Here is a 22,835-nt window from a genome sequence, read left to right as displayed (position 1 = left end):
GACATGGCTGTGGTCAGTGAAGACAGACTCCTGGAGCCACACAGGGTGGGGTCCAGCCTCCCGCTTCACTGCCAGCGCCAGCTCATTGTAGAGAGGGTGGCCTGAAGCTAGTTAGAGGCATTAAAGGAGGGAAGTCCCATTGCCCCCTTCACCATCCCAATAGAGGGGAAGAGGCCCCCTAGAGAGGCCCACACCCTTCCCACCTCCTGCTCCCTGGTCATGGTCCATTGGCTCAGATGGGGCAGGCCCAGCAGAAGTGTCCCAGGCAGACCGGCTCCATCAGAGCTGGCATCTGGCTTCCCCTGTGTTGTAGGACAGGGAAGACCAAGCTCCAGCCCCTTGGGCCCTTTCCCAGGCCAGGACCAACAGACATGAGTGGGGGGCACTGAGGCACAGAGGCTCAGAGACAGGGGACATGCCGGTGAGTCCTAGAGCCCTGATGATCCTTGAGGGACAGAGATATGAAGGGACATTCTTGTCTTTCTGTTCCCTGCGCCTGCCCTGAGCCTGGCATGGAGGAGACCGCTGCTAACTGCTTTTCTGAATGAATGAATGAGTGAGTGAATGCATGCTAGAACTGAAAGGAAGCTTAGTGATTATGGCCCTCTCTTCATTTTGTTCATAAAATAACAGAGACTCATAGAGTACAAGTGACTCCAAGGTCACACAGCTGGTTGGGCTGTGTGGAACAATACCCTGACCTTCCTAAACTTCACTCTTTCCCCCTTTATTTCAGGGTCCTGCTGGAAGACCCGGCCTTCCGGTAAGTAGCTTTCATTTCTTTTTTCCTTTGCATCTCTCTCATGGGCTCTTTCTCAATCCAAGGACAGGAGAGGTTGGGTGGCTGCTTTCCTCCAGGTGTGTCTGGGTGGGAGGCCTCTCTCCAGCGTCTCTAACCTACAGCTGAGGGTGAAGCTCCTTGGCACCTTTCCTGGGGCCCAGGCAGGCAAATAACTGCATGCAGGCCTATCCAGGGCCGCACCTGACTTCCATACTGGTGGCCCTATAATGGGGGGCTGGATGGGGAGGCAGTCCCCTGACTTACTGGGTGTCCTCCTTACTGGTATGCACCAGCTTAGTTGAAGGCCACTGTCCCTGCTTTGTCCTATGTCCTCTGGTAAGAGTAGACTCAAAAACTTTGTTTTCCCCCCAGTTACCATTTCTGAGTGCTAGAGAGGCTGGGTCAAGTAACCATGGGGACTCTGGGACAAAAGTATCAATAGTACTAATAGCCATGTCTCACTGAGACCTTCATAGGTGCCAGACACTCTCCTAATCCCTCTTTATACATTTGATTTGTTTACCAACTCAATGAAATGGGTATTATTATGCCCATTTTATAGATGAGGAAACAGAGAGAGGTAAAATAGCTTGTCCGATTGTCCAAGCTTCAGTTGTAGACCTGTTTGAGGTCCCGTGTTACCACACACCATCCCATACTACTGTTTCCTGCGGTCCGTACTCGACATTTGAGGACCATCTTTAAAGTCTTCAAAGGCATTGCCCTGTGGGGTGTAGCCTGGGGCATAGATGCATTGAGTACCGGATACCGTGGGCCCTTGGATGGGTAGTGGCTCAGGCGAGATGCTGTAGCCAGCCAGAGGGCCAAGGTGGGCGTGGAGGGCTGGCACCAGGCTGCCCTCTCTCCCTGCATTGAAGGCCACACCGATTGGATTCCAGAGCCTTCTGTGCATCCCTCTTTATCCCAGTTACTCCTCTTTTAGACATGAATTATACTGTAACCTCTTGACTAAACCAGCAGCTTCTAGAATTCATGTCCAGCAGTGACTTTTTTAATGAAATGCATGTGGGCGAATGTTTGGTGCTTGAAAATGAAAACTCTCCCAGCAAGTACGAGCCCTGGAGCAAAGGAGGACGGGGGACTCTGTCCCATGAAATCCAAGGAGGGGAAAAATCAGATGACTGGGAGAATGTGGGCAGACTTTGTTTTTTTCTGACAACGTCCACCTTTAAAAAGCATTTGGGGGCAATTCTCAGAGCAGGGGCTGCCGCACAGAGTTTCCAGCCTCTGGCCATTCCATGCCAGTCCCTAACCCGAGCATTTTATGGCCAGGACTGCAAAGAACATTAGTTTTAAAAAAGAAATGAAAAGAAACCAAAACACACATCCTGCAATATCATTCAGAAGCCCAAAAGTGAGTGGGTTGTTGGGATGTCAGAGCCGACGACCAGCAGGCCTGTCGTCCTCAGCAGGAAGGGTCACAGTCCTGCTCGTGCTTCCGAGCAAAGGGACCTGGGAGTGACCCACAAAAAGATTTGCTGATGCTGGTCTCTTGTGAAATACGAAAGTGTGAAGTACACACGTGCTTATAAAAATCACTTGCCTGTGGCCGTACTGGGCTCACTACCTATAGATCCAGTTTACACAGCACTCACCAGGTGCCAGGCACCTGGAGTTAGCGTTCCAGAACCACTGTCTCTTGGCATCCTCCCAGCAGTCCCGGGAGAGAGATCCAGATGTTCAGGGAGGTTCAAGAAACAGATCCATGTGTATAACCATCGCTGCAACCCTGCCACTCTTTCCCAAAGTCTGAACGCTTGACTAAAGACACCTTCAGTCTTGACAGTGTACATGTAACAGGAGCTTAATTCAGAGCTGGTTGCTATTCCCTGGTGCGTCCACATACATCTTGGGATGCTAACCATCCCTCGGGGCATTTTGCCTAAGTGAGGTCAGCAGACACAGAATCACCCCAGAAATGCCCACCCTTCAGGGGAACCCACAAATCCAGCTCACTCCTGCCGGGACAAACACCGTCTGATTTTCAGCCCCTGTTGTTTTCCATCCTTCCAGGCCCCTGGCAAACCCCAAGCCCCACCCCAGGTTTTATGAGTCTGCACATATATGATTGCAAAAAAATATTCTCTACCAAAAGAGGGAGGAACAAAACTTAATAAGCAGATTTCCAGAGTGAGAAGATGTAACCCCTGGCTGCAAAACAAAGCAGTTCCCTCTCAGCAGCTGCAACTCCTGTTGCGGCTGAATCCACAGGGCGCACTATTGGCACAGGACGGGGTGGAGGCTGGGTGTGGCGGTGAGGAGGGGCAGGGCTCTGTTAGTGGCCTTCGCAGACAGAGGGCCTGGGGAGGAGCTGGGGGACGTGGGCTCTGCTCCCCAGCTCCGGCAGAGATAGACCAAGGGAAGTGATTCACCCATCTAACGGGAGTTGCCACTCACCCTGCTCTGTGCCTTCAAGTTCCGCGTGACGAGGATGCGACCAGACAGTCTGTGGGACTGAAAGGGGCGAGTTCACCCACATGACGCCTGGGAATCATCCCAAGTGCCCACGCAAACCAGGTCTTGGGTGTGTAGCTAGCCATGGGGTCCTTCACGTGCTGGCCTGGCTCCAGTCACATCTATATGTTTCTGCCTCCATCAGGGGGACAAAGGTGCCATTGGGATGCCTGGACGTGTGGTGAGTTGGAGCATCTGTGCCTGCTTGGGTGGCCATTGCTTGCTTCCCCGTGCTGGCCTGTCCTGCAGGCCATGGCAAGGCGTTGCCTACCCCACCCCAAGGAGGGGTCGGACCTCTCCCTTCCCCCACCCAAGTCTGCTTCAAGGAGGAGGGAAAAGTTTTATTCCAATCCTTCCGATCTTGCAATATGGCTTTACTCTCCAGAGAACTGCCATGGCAAAGGAAAAATTCAAAAATGGCATGAATAAAGCTCATCGCCAATCACTACTGAGGACTCCCACCCACTCCACTCCCTGACCTCCCGGGCCCAGTTTCTACCCCATTGTTCAGATGAGAAAACTGAGGCTCAGATGTTAAGTGTCTGTCCCAAGGTCACAGGTCTAGGAAGTGGCTGATCAGGGACTTTAATCCAGGCAATCTGACTCCAGACCTGTGCTCTTGACCCTGATAATGGAACTCACCCTGCCCAGGCCCCCCCACTGGCATCACAGCTCTAAGAAGGGTCTGATCCTTAGGAAGAAGCCACAGTCCTAGACCTAGGACCTGGGACATTTCAGAAGTTCAGAACAAGTGTTCCATGTCACAGAGCTTTGAGCTCCCCAGGGCTACCCAAGAACTGTCTGTCAAGACATGGAGGCTGGGAGCCCTGGGCCACCCCCGCGTGCAACTGTCCAACCACGTCCCAGATCACAGCACCGTGCAATTCCTGCCTGACCCTGTCTCTAGGCTTCAGTTCTCTAACTCCAAACCCTGAGTCCCCCAGGCTGTCACTGGGTCCTTCCCTGTGTAGATTAGGGAGACCACATTCAGCCGCCTTTCTCAGGGGCTAGCTGTGGGTGGGCCTGGGCCAGGCACGTTCTTCACCGTAGCCCTCCGAGATCCCGTTTATCAATGAGCATGTTGAGACTCAGTTTGCCCAGGATTGGGGTAGAATTGGGTCTTGTACCCAAGACACCAAAGTCCTTGCTCCTGACAGGTAAGCTTCAGGAGTCTCTACCCGGCCTGCAGCTGCCAGCCTGCAGGGAAGCCTGCAAAGTGCAAAGCAATCCCTCCAGGCCTGCCCCCTCCTGCCCTCCTTCTTGGGCCCTGTGGATGTGTCCCCCCGGGGGAAGTTCCACCTGAGCCTCCGGTGGAGCAGGAAGGAGAGCCACAGGAGGTCTCCCCATTTCCTTCTACACAAAGCTATTTTCAAACCACTTTGGTGCTTTCATGCTGCTTGTGCTATTTTAAATGTGACAATGGACCCATTTGGCTGCCCAGTAGGGGTCCTGGCATGGACCCCCTGATAAGAACTGGGGTGGCCAGTGGGTGTGAAATGCCTGAGTTGTTCCCATGATCCACCAGAGGTGGCTCCACGGGCTGCCACGAATGAGGGTGGGTTGGGGCCATCTATCCACTGGTCACTGTGCGTACAGGGGTCCTTGGCCATGACCCACTTTCCTTTGCATCCCAGCCACATCCTCCATCCGCCAGATGTGTGTGTCCTTCTATCTGTCTTCCCGTGTCCCTCCTCGCATCTTGCCTGGCCACCCCTAACGACTCCTGTCGCATCTATTGGCAGTTTTGTGCTTGGTATTCGGTTGGACCTTCAGAACAACTAGACTCCACCTCACCACACAGTCCTTGGGAAAGTCTCTCCCGTGGCCACCCCCTCCTCAAATGACCCCGGCAGCTGGGGCCACAGCTCCTGAGGCGATTTTCTGACCTGGGTGTGTTCTCCTTTCTCTTTGTCTCTCTCTGTCTGTCACACACACACCCACACACACCCCCCCACACACACACACCCACGCACACACACACACAGCTGGCAAGGGGGCCTTGTAAGGCCCCTGCCACTGTTTCCTTCTTAGTTATCTGGCTGGGGCTGGCGCTCAGGCTGAGACACCAGCCGTCCACGTGCTGTGCTCGTTGGACTTGGGACCTGTCATGTGTCAGCATCTGTGTTTTGTTTTGTTTCTTATTTCACGGTGACTTCCTGTGTTGGGTCGTTGTGCCATTAACACGAATTCTTGTGTATGTGCCTCTCTCTCATCCTTTCTTTTTTCTCTCCCTCCCTGTCTCTTCCCTGCACCCCATGTTGCATGTGGCCGCCACAGGGAGGAAAGGGCCAACCAGGCGAGAAGGTGAGTCCACACTTTCCCCTCCGCACTGGCACCCCAGCCTCTGCCTCCACCTCCTGGACTCTTGGGGGGGCTTCCAGAGGCCCCCATCCCCTCCTCCTGGCACACAGGCCCCAGCGGAGCATGCCAGCCCGGCCTACTCTGCCCTCGCAGCCTCTCACGGCCCAGTTTCCTAACAGCTTCCACACCATCGGGCAGGAGTCTTGGGATTCCTGGACTAAGGTCCCAGCTTCCCTGGCTGAGGGGGTCTCCCCTGCCCACAGATGCTGCACGAGGCCTCTTCGCACTGATTTCAGCCTTAGGCAGTCACCCTTCCCAGAGGCAAGGAGAGCAGCAACTGCTGTTTTGTGTAGCTGGTTCTAGCCCCTCCCTAGCCCTCCACTGGCCCCTCAGACTTAGACACTCTAAGTGTCTAAGAGAGTCCCCAGGGAAATGCCCAGACAGACTCCCGAGGTTATAGAGTGGAGTCTCCCAGGAAGCTAGAAACCCAAGAGTCAGTCCTGGAGCATCAGCCCAGGTGGGTTCTGAGGGTTTACAGAGCAATGCTGCTAACCAGCTCGCTCTACAGATGAGGCCCAGAGAGCCGGTGGGGCTTGCCCAAGATCCCACAGCCATAGTGATGATTGGGGGCCAGAAGCAGACCTCCTGTTACCCAGCTCTGTATTTCCTTGCCTAGACATTGCAGCGTGTATTTCTGCAATAGTCTCCGTCTCCAAAATAACAATGACAACAGTAACAATAGCAACTACCATGTATTAAGCATAAACTGTGTCAGGTGCAGTTTGAAGTGTTTTGCTCTGTTCTCCCAAGTAACACTGATATAGCCCTTCCAGGGAGGCTTTAGTAGTCTCATTTACATGAGAGGGAACTGAAGCACAGAGAGGCAAGGTCACATACCCAAAGTCACACAGCAGAAAGTGAGAGAGCTGGCGAGGAGCCCCATGGTGTCTGACTCCAAGGCTGGGGTCCCTAACCACTGTGCTATGCTGTCCTCCAAATGAAATGAAGACTGTGGGTCTCACCCTCACAGGGGGGGCTAAACCACCCAGGAGAAAGATGGGGGACACAATCACTGTATAAGGACAATAGCAGACACTTGCTAGCCCCTTCGCAGACCAGGTGTTCTTTTAAGCACTTTACACCATTATCTCATGAGATTGTCACATCCACCCTATGAGACAAGTGCTATTATCCCTGCGGTACAGATAAGGAAACTGAGGCAGAGAGAAGTTAAGTAGCCCAAGGTCAGCTGTCAGGGAGCAGAGCCGGGCTTCAAACCCAAGTGTTCTGGCTCCTAACCATCACACTACACCACCTTGTATAAAAATCCTCGTGTAATTACAATGACATAAACAGTTACTAATTTGAAATCACTCCTCACCTGTGTGTGAGGCATGACATTTTACAAATCCATTTCCGTCCTTTGCCCTGTAAGTGCAGCAGAGCCGCTCTCAGCATCCCTTCACAGAGGAGGTATGTGGGCTCAGAGAGGTTCCATGATGGCAGAGCAAGACCTGGAAGTGAGGCCTGGGTGTCTCCTCTGCCAGGAGGGGTGGACTCCTGGTGGGAAGCAGCATCCTGCCCTCCTCCAGCCGGGCACAGTCTGGATCCTTCTGCCAGAGCATCACCTCTCACCCCCACCTGTGTTCCATACACCCTTCATCCTCCTCCTGTCACCCTTCCCCAGCCCCCAGCAGAAACACACACACACACACACACACACACACACAGAGGTTTATCTAGGCAGCTGGACCACATGGTACTTTGAGCCCCCAGCCCAGCATCCACCATCCTCTCTACGTTGAAAACTCTGCCCCAGACTTAACCTCTCTGTGTCACTCTCACCCCAGGACTAGGAGCCAAGGCAGCTCCAACCTTCAGGCTCAGGGCTGCTGGGCCCACACAGCAAATGTGTGTCTTCTCCCCACCCTCTCTTTACAGCAGCTCCAGCCCGGGGCGGGCTGCTGTTCAGCAGTTACAGGATGTGAAGCCGTGTGGCCATTTGGGGCTGGGGAAGAAGACCTCAGGGGGTGTGAAACTTGGCTGGGGCTGGGGCAGGTTGGGAACATCCTGAGCGGGGCCCTGTGGGGATGCCTCTGGGGCCTGAGCAGCCATGGCTGAGCTGAGGCCTCTCTCCCTCCCTCCCCCTCCCCCCTCCCTGTGCCCCCTCCTGCCCATCACTGCACTGAATCCTCTTCTCCCGCTTCCCGGCCTGGGGTCCCACCGCCCTCTTTCCCTGGTCCCCACATCACGTGCTCTTGCTCACGTCTCTTCTCTCTTCGTTCCTCCTGCTTCCCCACTGCCCTTCTCAATCCTTCTCGAATGTTCCGTCCATCCCCTTTTCATCTCCTCTCCTCTGGGTCCCTCGTCTTCCTCCATATCCTCTGGCCCGCTTTGTCCTCTGGCGTCTGGCTCTTGGGGCCCACCCTCACCCGCTCCGCCTTCCCCACCTGCCAGCTGCTCCCTTCTACTCTTCCCCTCCCACCCCTGTCCCCCTCCCTCTCCCCCTCCTCCCTCTTTCTCTCCCCCACAGGGCGCCCCAGGAGATGCCGGGATGTCCATCATCGGTCCCCGCGGCCCCCCTGTAAGTGGCTTTTGCCCTTCTTCGGGGTGGAGGGATGGGTGAGTTAGTGAGGAGGCCTGTGGGGGGGCAGCGCGGGTCCTGGCCACGCCTCTGGGTGTGACGGCCGCCACGGGGGACGCGGTCCACTGGGCCAGGCCTCAGTGCTGCTGTTGATGTTAAAGAAAGCGGCCTGACGAAAACTACCTCAGTTACAGCCTCTCGGGAGGGTTCACAAGGCCCTAGCCTCTAGCCGTGAAACGACAGCAGCTGTGAGGCGGCCTGCTGTTCACAGGCAGAGGGAGAAAGTGCTGGCTCCTCTCCCGGGAGGGCGGTGGTGGCCGTGCTCCAGCTCTCCCGGGGACACGTTCCAGAAGCCCAGGAAGCAGTTACCCCAGAGCCCAGGTCTCCGGAGCCAAGCACCCACCCCTGCTCTTGCCAGAGCCCAACCTGCCTCTCGCCCTCAAAGGCCCTGTTTCTGTGCTCATTGCTGGGCCCCAATCCCCTCCACCCAGTGGCTGGGGGCTTGGGAAAAGCAGAGAGCCTTCCCCTCAGATATGCTTCCTTAGGGACCAAAAGGGGGGCGTGGGCGATGCTGCGGGAAGATAGTGTGACTATGGGAAGGAGGAATGGCTGTTTTTCTCAAAGAGCGTCCGACCCAAGGGACTTCGATAAAATCGCCAAATGTCGGGGTGGAAAGGACCTCAAGGATGGTCTAACACAGCCTTCTCAGAAGGGGAAACTGAGGCCTGGGGAGAGGAAGGGGCTTGGCCAGGGTCCCACACATAGAGGCCGAAGCAGCATTAGAACCCAGGACCCCGGGCGCCCAGGGCTCCCCCCACAGCAACAGGCTGCAGTCTCCATGCTCTGCTGTACTCTTTTCCTGACCTGCCGTGCATGGTTGAGGGGGGTAGGGACACAGAGGCCTAGCCTCTTGCTCCCAGAGCCTAGCCCAATGGGTGATGAAGCCCCCCTACCCATTCCCCTGCCTTCAATGGGAAGCAGGAGGCTCTTACCCACTGACTAGGGAGAGGAGAGGGGTCAGAGAGCAAATTGCTAAGCTACGTCCAAGGCCCTGACTGCTATGCAGCCAGGAAGGGGCTATGGTGAGAGCTGGGAGCAGAGAGGGAGAGCCGAGAAGGTCAGAGAGGGAGGGTAGCCGAAGGATGGAGCTGGGGAGCAGGGCTGGTGGGCAGGTCGGGGGCCTGGGCTGGAGGCAGGGCTTGAAGGGTCCTGGGCTGCGTGGACAGGCCTTCCTTGCAAGGTTTCTACCAGCTCAGACCACGCGACAGTGCTGAGGGCTGACACTTTGCACTTACTCAGTGGCAGGCAGTATCCTAAGACCTTTACACATAGTAGCTCACTTAATCCTCACGAGAACTCCACAGGTAGGTACTATTAGCACCTCCATTTTATAGATGAGAAAAGCAGGGCACAGAGAGGCTGAGTGACTTGCCGAAGGTCATACATGAGAGTGTGGCCATGGTGCTGGGATTTGACACTCAGCCCGGGCCGTGTGCTCAGAGTCTACACTCTGACCCCTGCTGCTACCCAGCCACGGGGTTCCCATCACCTGTGCTTCTGGCTCACGTGGCCACCGTCCCGAAGGGCTGTAAGCCCCCTCATGTACTGGGGGAGCCACAATGTGGATGACCTGAGCCCAGGTGGGGTACCCAGCCAGGGGGCGACTAGGAGATGGGAAGGTCACAGAGAAAGACAGTCCCCAAGGTTCCAACGGCAAGGACTGAGTCTGGGGTGGACCTGTTACGAGGACAGGGCAGTAACACAGAATACAGGCCCTACCCTTTGGCCACCATCTCTGTCTGCCTCCTGGTCTGACCACAGATGTTCCCTCGTGTGGATCAGGCTGGTCCTCTCACACCCTCTTAGCAGCATCTTTCAGCAGTGTCACGTCAGCAGGATACCTAGAAGTGGTTGGAAAGGCCCCACTTCTGGAGAATATGCTCCGGGGGCAGGGTCTGCCTCAGCTCCCCCTGCTTCCAGCCCAGCGTGTATAAATATACCCACTGCTCTGGACATGGTTCCAGGGGTGAAAAGTACCTTCTGTTCCAGTAATAGCAATAGCTTCCCTCTCCTGGACACCTAGGAGACATGCTAGGTCCTACGCTGAAAGCCTGTGTATGTGCCAGCCTCCTTCAGTCCCTCCGGCCCCCAGGAAAGCTGCCAGCCCATTTCACAGAGCGGGAAACAGAGGTCCATAACTGGCCTGTGGTCACACGGCTCCTCAGTGCTGGAGCTTGGTTTGGGCCCGGTCGGCCTCATTCCAAAGCCAGCATTCTTTCCGCAACACCGCCTTCCACGTTTTAAGCTCTACTGTTTAAAAAGGATATTTACCTTGAAAAAACAATCCTCCCTGTGAGTGTTGTGTTGATGTTAGGAGAGGCTTTATGGCACCAGGAGGCTTGATCAAGCCCAGTGACCTCGGATTTTGGCCTGTGTGTGTGACCTTCACCCAGATGGCTGGGGCCACCCCTGCTGAGTCCTCGCTAGACACCAGGGCAACCCCCTTAGCTCCTTCTAGGAAGCCACCCGGAGCTGGTGAGAGCAGGGGACCGCAGAAGACCATGGGACCGATTGCAATTAAGGGGTAGAGGTCAAGTGGGCAAGCCCTCTGCAGCCTGGGATGATGGGGAACATGTGGCTTTCCACTCAGCCAGGAAGGGCCTAGGACACATGCTGCTAATGAGAACCAGCCTTGCCACTCTCAGGGGCCTCCTGCCTCCTGTCTTGCAGCTTCGTAAACGGTCCGTGCAAAGGGGGCACCATCCGGGCACTTTGGAGAAGGATGGTTCACATTCCAGTGAGGCAAGATGCCGGAGCAGCGGGCCCCATTAAACTGAGCGGGAGGCTGGGACCCCGAGATGCTGGCTGGCCCCACAGGCACTGGGGAGGTCAGCTGCCAGGCTAGGAAATGCCCCCCATCTCAAAGGGAGCTCATTCTTTCCCGGAGACCCCAGGTTCTCTTCAGGGGCCAGGAGGAGCTGTCTGAACTTCCAGCCCTCATTCACAAGGAGACACCAGGTCAATACACCCGTTGAGTGTTTCTTCGTTTATTCGTTCCATTAATATTTGTCAGGCACCTACGACATCCTAGGTGCTGGGTAGACGATGAAAACCTGACTGCAGCCCGCTTGCCCCTTTGCAGAGAGAAGCCATCCCATAGTGATTATAGTACAGACAGTCAGCGCTGAGCTGGGGACGGTTAGGGAGCTGTGGAGGATATGGAGGAGGCACCTGACTTGGGGTGAGGGCAGGCAGGGAAGGCTTCCGGGAGGAAGAGGTAACTAAACTGTGATCAAGGAGGAACAGAGGTCCCAGGTAACAAGGCTGAGGAGGAGCGCTGAGACTCCAAGGCAGGAGCGGTTCCTGTAAACTACCGGAGAAATGGGGAAAGTTCTTTCCAGAGCAAACCAAGAGCAAGGATGGTGAGAGGGAGGTTGGCGAGGTGAGCAAGGGCCCGATCATGAAGGACACAATGTTCAGGAGTCAGGATTTTACCCCGAGGGCTGTGCAGACCCCTTGGGTTGTGTTCTGCTGAGGAGGGACACGATCAGATTTGCAGTTTAAAAGGCTCCCCTGATCCTTCCTGCTCCAGCACGGAGCATGCTTAGAAGAGGCTGCAGGTACGGGGCTGGCTGGAAGGGACTTGTAATCATCAAGGCCTGGACTAGAGCATAGTCAGTGGGGCTGGTGCGAGGGCTGGACTGGCGAGATATGTTGGAGGGGGAATTGACGGAATTTAGTGATGATAAAAATGGGGATTGACAGAGAAAGAGGAGTTCAAGGTGACCCCACCTTTTGGACTTGAGTAACGGAGTGCTTGGCAGTGCCCTTCCCCAAAGGGAGAAGCAGATTTTGCGGGGGGAGATGAGTTCAATCTGAAGGTGATAGATTTGGGATGTCCTTGTAATGTTTGGCCCTCTGTTTGCTGCCGGAGGTCAGAGTGAGTGGACGCAGCTCACGAGGGTGGGTCATACACACCCCCTCCCAACTCTGCATTCAGTGACATCACTTTTCAAGCTTAAAATGGGCTGTGGTGGGAGTATTTACAGAATCACAGATTTACAGAAATTGGCAAATGCTGTACAAAGCAGGGCTCTCCTCCCCAACTCTCCCCAACATGATTAAGCATTTACCAGCAGAGTCTTGTTTAAAAGATAGCCAGCACTGACTTGGGGTAGCGGAGGTAGAATAAGGCAGGCTCTGGACAGATCCACGACTGGCCCTCTTTCAGGGGTTAGATAAGAGGGAAGGGAGAGCTCCTGGTAGCGTCTTTCCTACCAGAAACTTCAGTTGTCTGTGTTGCTTTACCCCACACAAATGCAGGCAGGAGGAAGGGAGGGAGGGAGGAGTAGACGTAGGGGTCTACTTCCAAAAAACAGGGATGCACTTGGCTCCCTCTCTTCCCTGGCCTTGAATTAAAGGAAGAGATTTTAGAGAACAATGTAAAGCTTATTTCCCTTGTTCTTGTATAGAAGGATATAACATTAATCTGTAAATTAATCTACAAATAAATCTATCCATAATTTTAACATGATCCTAATACCCATGAATCTGGGGGGTGGAGTTAGGAGTCCAACAAAATAACATTCAATTTCATTTGGAAAAAAAAAGTTATGAGAATTTCAGAAACTTTTTGAAACATAGAGTAAGGGGGGTAGGGGAGGAGGGGTTTAGTTGTTCTACCAGCCATCAAAACGTATTATAGAAACAGAGCAATTAAAACAACAAATAGAACAGAAGTAAAGTCAAACGCATCTGGGAATTTGGTCCATGGTAAAGGCTTCATTTCACAATAGAAAGAGAAGATAGATTGTTCAGGAAATGATGCTGAGACAACTGACAAACAGTTTAGAAATCAGAGTAAATTTCAAATGAACAAAATACTCAGATGTAAAACATGCAGCCATAAAATATAAGGACAAAGCACGAGCAAACATTTATAATTCTGAACTGAGGAAGTCCCTTCAAAACATGACCTAAAAAAAAAAAAACTAAAAAAAAAAAAAAAAAAAAAATGACCTAAAGACTTCCCTCGTGGTGCAGTGGTTAAGAATCCGCCTGCCAATGCAGGGGACACGGGTTCGAGCCCTGGTCCGGGAAGATCCCACATGCCACGGAGCAGCTAAGCCCATGCACCACAACTACTGAGCCTGTGCTCTAGAACCCGCGAGCCACAACTACTGAGCCTGTGTGCCACAACTACCAAAGCCCACACGCCTAGAGCCTGTGCTCTGCAACAAGAGAAGCCACCGCAATGAGAAGCCCGCTCACCACAACGAAGAGTAGCCCCCGCTTGCCTCAACTGGAGAATGAAGCAGCAATGAAGACCCAACACAACCAAAAATTAATTAATTAATTAATTAATTAATTTTTTAAAAAACCATGACCTAAAACCCAGAAGCCATAGGAAAAGATTGATATATTTGTCAGCATAAATGTAGAACTTCCATATGGCAGAAAATATACTATAAAAAAGACAAATGCCAAATTGGAAAGAATATTTGCAAAACGTATGACTCTCAGTTACTATTCTTGACAAAGAGCTTTACTCAAATCAGTAGGAAAAAGATAAACGTAGTAGGAATTATTGGTAAAGAATACAAACAGGCAGTTCACAAATAAATAGGATGGGTCAATAAACATTGGAAGAGATGTCCATCTTCAGTATAGATATGAAGACATGGAAACTAAAATCCATTTCCAAGCCTCTCCAAGTGCCTCACCAAGGCCCAACCTCTCCAGGAAGTAGAGTCCCAGTTTCCATTTGGTCAATGACAACATTCTTCCCAAGATCCCTGAAAAAGCTTTGGTTAGCCCTGGATTTGGCTCTGGGTTGGAGAGATGCGTCCTGCTACCAGGGACAGCTCTGTAATTAGCAAATCATGTGATTATCCCTGTCATGTAAACATTACCCAGAGTGGAACTTGAAGATGTTTCTTGGAATCCTCTCCTCCTGACCTTTTCTTCAGGCCTCTCAGCATTCAGCCTGGCTGAAAGTTTACACTGGGTGGTTTCCGGGTTTTCTCCTTAGTGCTATTCTTAGCATCACTTATCCTTGAGGGAGGAGAGGCCTGGGGCCCTTCTGGTACATGAGTGGCATCTCCACGCTCTTGCCCTTTGGGATGCTTCCCACAAGCCCATCCCGGGCCCACAGCATGCTCCAGCTGGCTCCCTGCCTGGACCCTGACAGCAGGGACCCCATCCCACCCAGCCTTGTCCCCTGAGCATATCCCCCGAACAGAGGCCTCTAGGCATGCATGTCCACAGCTTCAAGGAAGACCCAAGCAGCCTGGAGGTGTTTCAGGTTTACAGCAGTTGGACCCAGAGGAATCTTCCTCTGGATAAGGTCCAATTCTGAAACTACTGCTTGGCAAGGACAAACCTCCATTGATCCTAAGACAATGGATCAAAGACAACCTTGCTTTATTCTGGTGCTCCTAGGTTCAGTTCAGTTTAACAAACATCTGATGATGGCAGCTACCATTTCAATAGGCTTTACAAATATAGCTGAACGACCCTATGAGTTTATACAGTTACCCCCATTCTATAGATGAGGAAACTGATGCACAGCGAGGTTAAGCCATTGGCTCAGAGTCACATAGCCATTGGTGGCAGTGGAGACACGATTAGAACTCAGTCTGCCAGAGTCAAAACCCCAAGCTTGGGAAGAGACTGAGGCCATCTCAGTCAAGGGGAGACTTCAAGCTGAAAGCTAATCGTGTGAGAGATGTGGTGTGTCCACTGAAAGGCAGGTGAGCCAGGGTGCCCAAGCAGAGAGTAGGTAGGAAGATGAGGCAGGAAAGGAGCTAAAATGGTGCATCAGGATGAGATTGAGGCTGACCTTGAATGATATGTGAGCAGAAGAGAACCCTTGCTGGTTCTTGAGAAGGGGAGTGACAGGACCCAGGCTTCTTAGCTCTCCATCACTCTGGACCTCCTGGTCAGCCCGTTCCAGCCCTGGGTCTGCACAGCCTCAGGCTTCTTCTCACCTCCGCACTTCTCTTTTGTCCTGAATCTGGCCAGTGAACCTGCTTCTAATCTCCAACCTGAATACCGATCTGTGCACTCTGTACCTCCAGAAAAATGGACATGATTGCTCTGCATCCCACAAAGATTGGGGGACCCAGAGATTGCCCAACCAGGAGAGCCCTATTAGCCAGGGTGAGAGGACAGTGGGCAATCTGACCTGTTCTGGTCTGAAAACACATTCCAAAGGCCAATTTCCAATATCCAAACCATCCTTAGGTAGGTGGCCATGAACAATGACTGTGTAAATGAAGAGGACTTAGACGAGCCCAGTCCAGGCGTTCAGCGTGCTGTAGGCTGCGTCCCCACTGTCCTTGCTCTCCATCCCATGCCCATGCCGAGGTTCAGAGCATCCGGGCGGGCAGTGAGGAGCTCTGGGAGGCTACTTCCCAGAAAGACCCAAAGGATGCTGGCCACCTGCTTTTCCCTTCCCCACCCCACTCCCTGGAGGAGATTTCCTAGGATGGTCCATCTCCTTCTTCCTCCATCCTGCCTCCCAGCCTGTGTCTCTCACGGATGATCACAGAGGAGTGGGAGGGAAACCACTGATCCTCTGGGAGCCAAGGTGACCCGGGGACTAAGGTGTGGCTTCCTCTCCTCCTCGCCCACACTCACTCATCTCCTGCTCTTTTCAGGGTCAGCCGGGCACTCGAGGTTTTCCTGGATTTCCGGTAAGTGGAGAGGACTGGTCAGCTGTGTCCCTGGTGACTCCTGGGCCTGGCTGTGTTAAACTTCAGGCAGGGCCAGCCCTCAAACTGCTTTTGCCATTCCACATTCCCATGGGTAAAGACCCTGTCCTGCAGCCTTTCGTGGAGAGTAACTGAGGAGAGTGGCCCAGCGCTCGGCTCTTAGTGCAGGAGGGGACAGGGACGTCAACACGGAACTAGAGGGGTGGCAGACAGCACAGGCTGTGAAGTCACAGGCTGGCCAGCCCTGCAGGACCCTGGGCTGTGGGGCAGATGATGCACCACTCGGAGGCCACCTCTGACCTGGCTTTGAGAGCAGATCCGCCTGCTGGGGGCAGTCATGTGGCCTTCTGGATGTCCTGGGAGCCCTGCCTGAGGCCTAAGACAGATTATGAGAGGAGGGCAGGGAGCAGCCAGCTCCCCCTTTCCCGCAGGCCTGGGTGCTGGCCAGCCCTGCTTTCCAGGAACACGCCCTCCACTTTCCACTCGAGGTGAAAAGGACTTTGATACCATGGCGACTGCCACCCGTCAGGTTCTCCCTCATGCCAGCACAGGGCAGGTGGCATTTCGTTCACTCGCAAAGACGCCTCATGGGAGATTCTTTTACTCCCCACTTTAGAATGGGAAACCGAGGTTTAAGCTTACCCATGGTCTCATAACAGCAAGTGGTGAGGCAGAGATGTGACCCCTAACTTGTTACGGTGCAGAGCCTATGCCCTTAACTACCTCCCAGGCTGCCTCTCTGCCAGGACAGCTGTGATGCTCGGTCTTTACATCTGGCCTCTTTCTCTTTCAGGGTCCCATTGGGCTTGACGGCAAACCGGTGAGTGGACCCTCTCGGGCTGTGGGCTCCCCCCACTCACTTAGTCCAGGTCACTCACCCGGGGTCTCCTAGTCCTTCTGCGAGACCCTGACTCCTTGGAAGACGCTTCAGATAAAATGAACGTTCTTGGGGCGGAAAGTCGTTGCCAGTGGGAAGGGGAGGAGAGGCCATTTGAATGAGTTGCCCTGTCCCCCATGAGCCTCCCCTGGGCACAAGTCCACAGCCTCCAAGCTGCACTCTATCTGGAACAAGAGCCATCCTAGAATTTGCTGATTCTGGGGCCTCCTGGAAGGGGCTGGAAGGTAGTGAGGCAAGGAGGCCTCGGGAGAGGAGAGGGCTGGAGAGCTCAGCCTGCTCGTGCTGAAAGGAGCCTGGGCTCTAGTTCGCGCCCTCGCCCCCAGTCCCGCAGGGCGCCTCCTGTGTGCTCCTCGGAGTCTCCATCTCCGTCGAGCCCCGACACGTGCCCAAGTCCACAGGGAGGCTGCTTCCCGTCCAGAGCTCCCCTCTGCTCATCTCAATCCTTTTCACTGGGCCCCAGACGCACACGTTCACGGGAGGAGCCCTGTGTGACTGGGGGGTGGGGCTGGGGTACTTCTGGGGTGCAAACGACTCACCCAGCACTCATGCTCCTCTCCTTCCAGGGCCGCCCCGGACCAAAAGGGGAGATGGTAAGACCCAGCTTTCCTGCCTTCCCTCGAGGGGTGGGGGGTCAGCCTGGCCCTCACGGGCCACAGAAGCACTGCCCGGCAGCGGGAGTGGCCGCCCCACGGTCACTCCCCGGCTGGGTGCGACACATCCCCCTAGGTCCTCGCTCAGCGCAGGGAGGAGAGGCGGCAGGGGGCTTCTCCACCTGAAGAATGAGGAAAGGGAGGTCCAGAGAGCGTCTGCGCTTGGCCAGTGTCGCACGGAATTAGCAGCTAGTGTTCCCAAACCGCCACTCTCATCCAGCACTCACGGGGGTGCCGAGGGGTACCCACCCAGCACTTCGTCCTGAGCCTGATTTCCTCATGCTCACTGCTCTGGGCTGCCCAGGGCTCCAGGCGCTCCTGCCCCAGCCGGGCACAAGGCAGACCTGGAGAAGCAGACCTCTGTCCCCACCTTCCTCCTGGCCCCTTCCCACCTTCTGGAGAGCCTTAACACAGTCCGTGCCACCCCGGAAGGAATAGTGATGGCCATCAGCAGGGCACTGCTCTGTAATCCTCCTAACAGCTTATCATCCCCACTCTATGAAAGGGCAGATCAAGGCTCAGAATGGTCGTGTGTATTGCCTGAGGTTACACAACTCCTAAATAACAGAACAGGGAGTGAGACCCACGTGGTAGGCTCTTACCCTCCACCGTGTCTCCTTCTGCTGCCAGGGCCCTTTGTTTAGAAAGAAAGGGACCCTTCTAGGGGACTCCTCTTTCTGCCATCCCTCTGCCCCACCCCACTTTACCCCCCGTGAGTCTTCCCCATCTGTTCCGGGGTCAGAACTAACTTGAGCAGGGAAGGGTAGGGCCACCCCTTCTCCCATGAGCTCACGTCAGTGTCATAGGTCCCCCGTCCACCTCATAGTCATCCGTCAAAATCCGACAGGCCACAGAGCCATTAGGCTTCTGTTTGGCTTGGCACGGGGACCCCAAGCTATTAATTCAACACGCTGTCTAGTGTAATTATCTTGGCCCGCTTATCATCTGTCCGTCTCCCACTCCCCTCCCTTCCTGGATGGTTTACCTGCTGCTGGGCATACAACGTGGGGGGCTGGGGCTCACCCTCACATGCTTATCCTGTGTCCTCACCTGTCAAAAGGGGGTCACCTCTGCCCCACCCACCTCACAGTAGCCCCGAGAATCTGATGTAAGGCGTAGACAGGATCGGGGTCCCCCAAGTGGCGTAAAGGAGAACCAGGACTCTGAATTCACGGCTTGTCCCACAACTCACAGGGCTGTCCTAAGGATGAGAGGAGTTAATCCACACCAAGTGCTTAGAACAGTGCCTGGCACAGAGGAAGCACGACAGGTGCCAAGCTGGCACATCACCCTGACCTGTCCTAAAGGGGCAGCCTCAAGAGCTAATTGGTGCCATGTGTTGTTGGACCTTGAAATACTTAAAAGAAACTTGAAATTCAGATTTTTGTTGTACTCTCCTTGCTCTTCAATATTTCAGTTTATTGAAATAAAACTGTGTGGGATCAACAAAATACCTTGGGGACCACGACTGTCCCATGGGCCACCATTTGGGACGTCTGGACTCAGTCCTCCAAGTCTCTGCAGTCCCAAGCCTTTGGGTTCTTTCTCTGGGCCCCTGGCCCTCCTTCTCTCATCATACTCCTCTGTCTGTCCCAAGAGAGGGTGGTCTGGTCCCCTGCAGTCTGGTTCCCTGCCAGATGCATCATATTCTGCTAAATTTGATGCTAGACACTTAGTCAACCGCATAGGCTGGGGTGCCACATGGATTGTCCCAAAGACCACTTGTCCCTTCCCACGAACCTCCTGGGAATTTCCCAGTTTGGTGGTTGGTCCAGTTGTCAAGTCGGGGACAAAAGAAAGCTTTCCTCCCACCCAGATGGATCTGTCCGTGGGGATCCTGAGGTCTTCAAACCCCAAAGAGACTGGCCTGGCAGGTGGGTCCTCACAGGCCCTCAGGAAGGCCTGCAGGATGGAAGGGAGCTCAGGGCCCCAGAGGCTGGGACCCTGCCTGTGGCTCCAGCCAAGTTTAGAAGCCCTGCCCCCTGAGGTCCAGCCCAGTTCAGAGCGCGTGGCAGAGTGGACACAGCTGGACCTTCACGGTCCCAGTGCCACCACTCACTGAGCCGCAGGGCCTTGTCTCCGTCACCTCGTCCGGGAGATGGAGTGACGCCAGCGCCTTCCTCTCGGGCCAGCGCGGGTGTGAGCTCAGCACATCCTGAAAGCCTTGCCTCCGAGGAGGTCCTCAAAACAAGGTGCGCCATCCTCCCCCCTCCCCTCCACACTGGCCAAGCGTGAAGCCTCCTCAGCACTGGCCTCGGGTCAGGCTCCTGAGAGACCCAGCTGGACGCATGTCCTCCTCAGAGAACTGAGGAGGTCCACCCTGCACCCGGGCTCCTTCCTCAGCTCTGCGAGCTTGACAAGACACCCTGGAAGGAAACCCCGTGGTCCCTTACGTTCCTCCGAGGAGCCCAGAATATGGCTTAAGTCGCCCACTTCCTGCTTCCTCTCTTTGGCCAAAGGTTTCTCCAAAACCCCCAAAGTCTGCAGCGCTGCCCAGCCCCCATGTCCCCAGAAGCCCTTCTGGTTCATTGGGGTTGATGCTGAGGCCTCGGAGGGTAGGAGTTAGAAGGTGCTTTTGGCTCCGTGAGGATGTGGCGTGAGTGCGCAGTAGTAGAGCCCTGCCTGACGTGGCCATGCAGCCTCCTCCGTGGCTGGCCCACAAGATGCTGGCGGTTGCGGGAATGAATGAAGGATGGCACCTGTTCTTCATCGCGGCCGCGTGCGGGGGGCAGGGCACACCTAGTCACGTCCACGGGTGGATGAAGGAGCTGGGCCACACCAGCTGGAACACCTCGGGCACAGGAAGACCTGGCGTGGGTGGCCAAGCCCAGCCTTCGGGACACCAGGCTTTCCAAAAAGTTTCTTGCACAATCCCACGCAGGCCTGCATCTCTGATTCTGCCCGCCTTCTGTGTGCCACTCACCTGTGTGTGTGTTCCTCCCCCCCACAGGGCTTGGCGGGTCCCCCAGGATAGCCAGTTGGTACCTCGCCCCAATGTTTCCCAGCAGAGAGGCTTTGGGCCCTGAGTCCTTAGCCTCAGTTTCTAACTGTCTCATTTCTCTTCTTAGGGACCTCCAGGACAAAAAGGAGAAAAGGTAAGCTGATGGAGGTTTTCTAGAATTTTCATCTCAAGAAGCAGCCTTCCAACAGGTAGAAAGGATTATTTTCAAACTTCAGTTTTTATCGACAGAACCAGGGGAATCCCCTGTACCCTGTGGTACATGGTATATGAGAGAGAGAAGGGAAGCTGCCCTGCGTGGGGTTCTTCTTTTGGGGGGAAGGCACGGCCTGGAGCCTGGTCCTTCTCAGCCTCTTTCTCTGCCCATCCTGCCTGCCACCCCCATGGTATTTCCTGAACACCTCCATGAGCCTCTAGGATTTTGAGGTGTCAGTTTGTAAACCACTGGCCTGGCCCTCTTCCCAGCCTCCTACCTTCTCTGCCTCCTTGAGTTTCTGCTGGGGGCTCTTCTGGGCTTGCCCCCAGGCGGATGGTGCAGGGACCTGGCACTCCCGGCTCCAAGAAGACCTCTCCGAGGGCCCCATTGCCCATAGCCTGCCTTGGTGTCTACTGTTCCCATCCAGGGGCTCCTGTTCAGAGCCATTGGGTGGACACACCCAGAATGTCAGCCTTTCCGGAAGATACTTCCAGCCAGGCACGGAGCATACCTCCTGACTCTGCCGTCATGGCATGTGATGTATGGTGGCAGAGTCCTGCCCTTGGCTCTGTAGGGCCACGTCCAGGCAGGCCCTAGAGGTTACCTCCCTGCTGCCAGCCAGGCTCGAGGGAGGGAATCAGTTCTGCTGTCTGAGAGAGCTCAGCCCAAGACAGAGCGGGGCAGGCGGGTGACGCACATGCATGGTGCGTCCCCAAGTCCTGAGGTTGCCCCCAAGGTACAGCCCCCCAACAAGGGTCTAATTCCTCCTCTCCTTCCTTCTCTTCCCCAGGGTCAGTGTGGAGAGTACCCACACCGGGTAAGTGAACCCCAAATACTGATCCACCCCTGGGGCACAGCCTCCAGTTTAGCCTCATCTTCTTCCCTACAGAGCTTGGGGACCAGGAGCACGCAGCCCCCTCTGCACTCAGCAGCCAGAGTGGTGCCGTGACGGTGGTGGTGTGTTTGGCCAGCCCCCGGGGGTGTGCCTGGTAGTCAGTGTGTGTGTGTTTGTGCAGAGCTGCGTGTCTTTGTATGTCTGCCCCTGTGCTGGCTGGGCCTGCGAGCCCCCAGCGTGTGTGTATCTGGAACTCTGCACGCCTGGCTGTGTGCTCCTCTGCACATGGCCTTCAACGTAAGGCCGTGCGGCTTGTGCGAGTCTCGGTCTGGCTCCCTACCCAGCGTGTGTGTGTGTGTGTGTGTGTGCATGAGACAGCCTGTGTGTGTCCATCTGCCTGCCCTGGCGGAATCAGAGGGACTTTTGGGTTAGTCATTGTTTCAGAGGACCCAAACCTCCATGGTGGGAGATAATTGGAGGCTGACTGAATCAATTCAAGGGTAAAGTCTCTGTTTTGCTTCTTTAAGAATCAAGGAAGCCCCTCCAAGTGGAGTGGGGGATTTCAGGGCTGGGATGGTCTCCCACTCCCCCATGGCCTTCGCCCAGCTCCTTCCTTTCCCTTGCTTCAGCCCAGGATACAGAGCCCAAAGTCTGCTGTCGTGCTATCGGGAGCCCTCAGATGTGTGTGCCAACATCAGAGAGCCATTCTTGGGGATGGGGCGGGAGTGAAGGTGTGCAGGAGCCCCAGTGAGCTGGGACCAGAGAAATGCCCCTCGTTTTGTGAATCGGCCTTGCCTCTCTCAGTGGAGCATCTTTAGGTGTCCATCCCCCTGTCATAGGCTGCATCGTGCCCACAAACACACACACAGTGTGGCCGCCCTGGGCGCCCACCCCTGCCAGGGAGTGGTCTTGAAGGAGTGGAGAGAAGCACAAGCCAGACTCAGAGTCAGCCAACTTGGCTCCAGAAGACCACTGGGAGGGCCTTGGTGGCAGGGTCCGGCCACTCAGACTCTGACCCCTGGTTCCCAGGCCAGGGGGAGGCCAAGGCGGGGACAGCCTTGAACGTCAGTGGCTGGGGTGGGGGCGAGGCCAAGACTGGGCAGGGGGCACAGCCCGGCAGCAGCACAGACAGAGCCAGCCTGTCAGCGGCATGTGCTGCAGGGAAGCAGGGGCCCTGGTGTTCCGGCCAGCCTGATCCTGATACAATAATAGAAGGTCAGCTGTGTTTATTTGAAACGATGGGCTCACAGGATTGTTATGTTACCCAAAAGAAAGACAGCATCCCCCAGCACAAAAGACAACACAACTGTAGACGCTTTGACAGTGTGTCATCAGCCCCGAGAGAACGCATGGGGGCTGATTAGGAGAGGGCTCTCTGCCCTTCAGCGCAACCCAAGAAGAGGGAGCTGGCAGGGAGAGAAGGCTCCACAGGGCCACAGGG

General features: G+C 55.0%; 1 protein-coding gene across 1 annotated transcript in view; it reads left to right on the top strand.

Moving 5' to 3' along the window:
* Window positions 1-415: 415 nt before the first annotated feature.
* COL13A1 (collagen type XIII alpha 1 chain) overlaps window positions 416-22,835 on the top strand; it is a 79,580-nt gene continuing 57,160 nt past the window's right edge. The window contains exons 1-10 of the mRNA XM_061190297.1: window positions 416-421; window positions 737-763; window positions 3,402-3,437; window positions 5,534-5,560; window positions 8,091-8,141; window positions 15,803-15,838; window positions 16,650-16,676; window positions 17,318-17,344; window positions 20,473-20,499; window positions 21,350-21,376. Coding sequence (XP_061046280.1) covers window positions 416-421; window positions 737-763; window positions 3,402-3,437; window positions 5,534-5,560; window positions 8,091-8,141; window positions 15,803-15,838; window positions 16,650-16,676; window positions 17,318-17,344; window positions 20,473-20,499; window positions 21,350-21,376 — 291 coding nt within the window. The remainder of the gene's footprint in view (window positions 422-736; window positions 764-3,401; window positions 3,438-5,533; window positions 5,561-8,090; window positions 8,142-15,802; window positions 15,839-16,649; window positions 16,677-17,317; window positions 17,345-20,472; window positions 20,500-21,349; window positions 21,377-22,835) is intronic.

Source organism: Eubalaena glacialis, chromosome 1 (genome assembly GCF_028564815.1).
Source record: "Eubalaena glacialis isolate mEubGla1 chromosome 1, mEubGla1.1.hap2.+ XY, whole genome shotgun sequence".
In the NCBI taxonomy this organism is placed as follows: Eukaryota; Metazoa; Chordata; class Mammalia; order Artiodactyla; family Balaenidae; genus Eubalaena; species Eubalaena glacialis.
The sequence above is the reverse complement of the archived record's forward strand: the minus strand, read 5'-3'. Positions and strand labels throughout refer to the sequence as shown.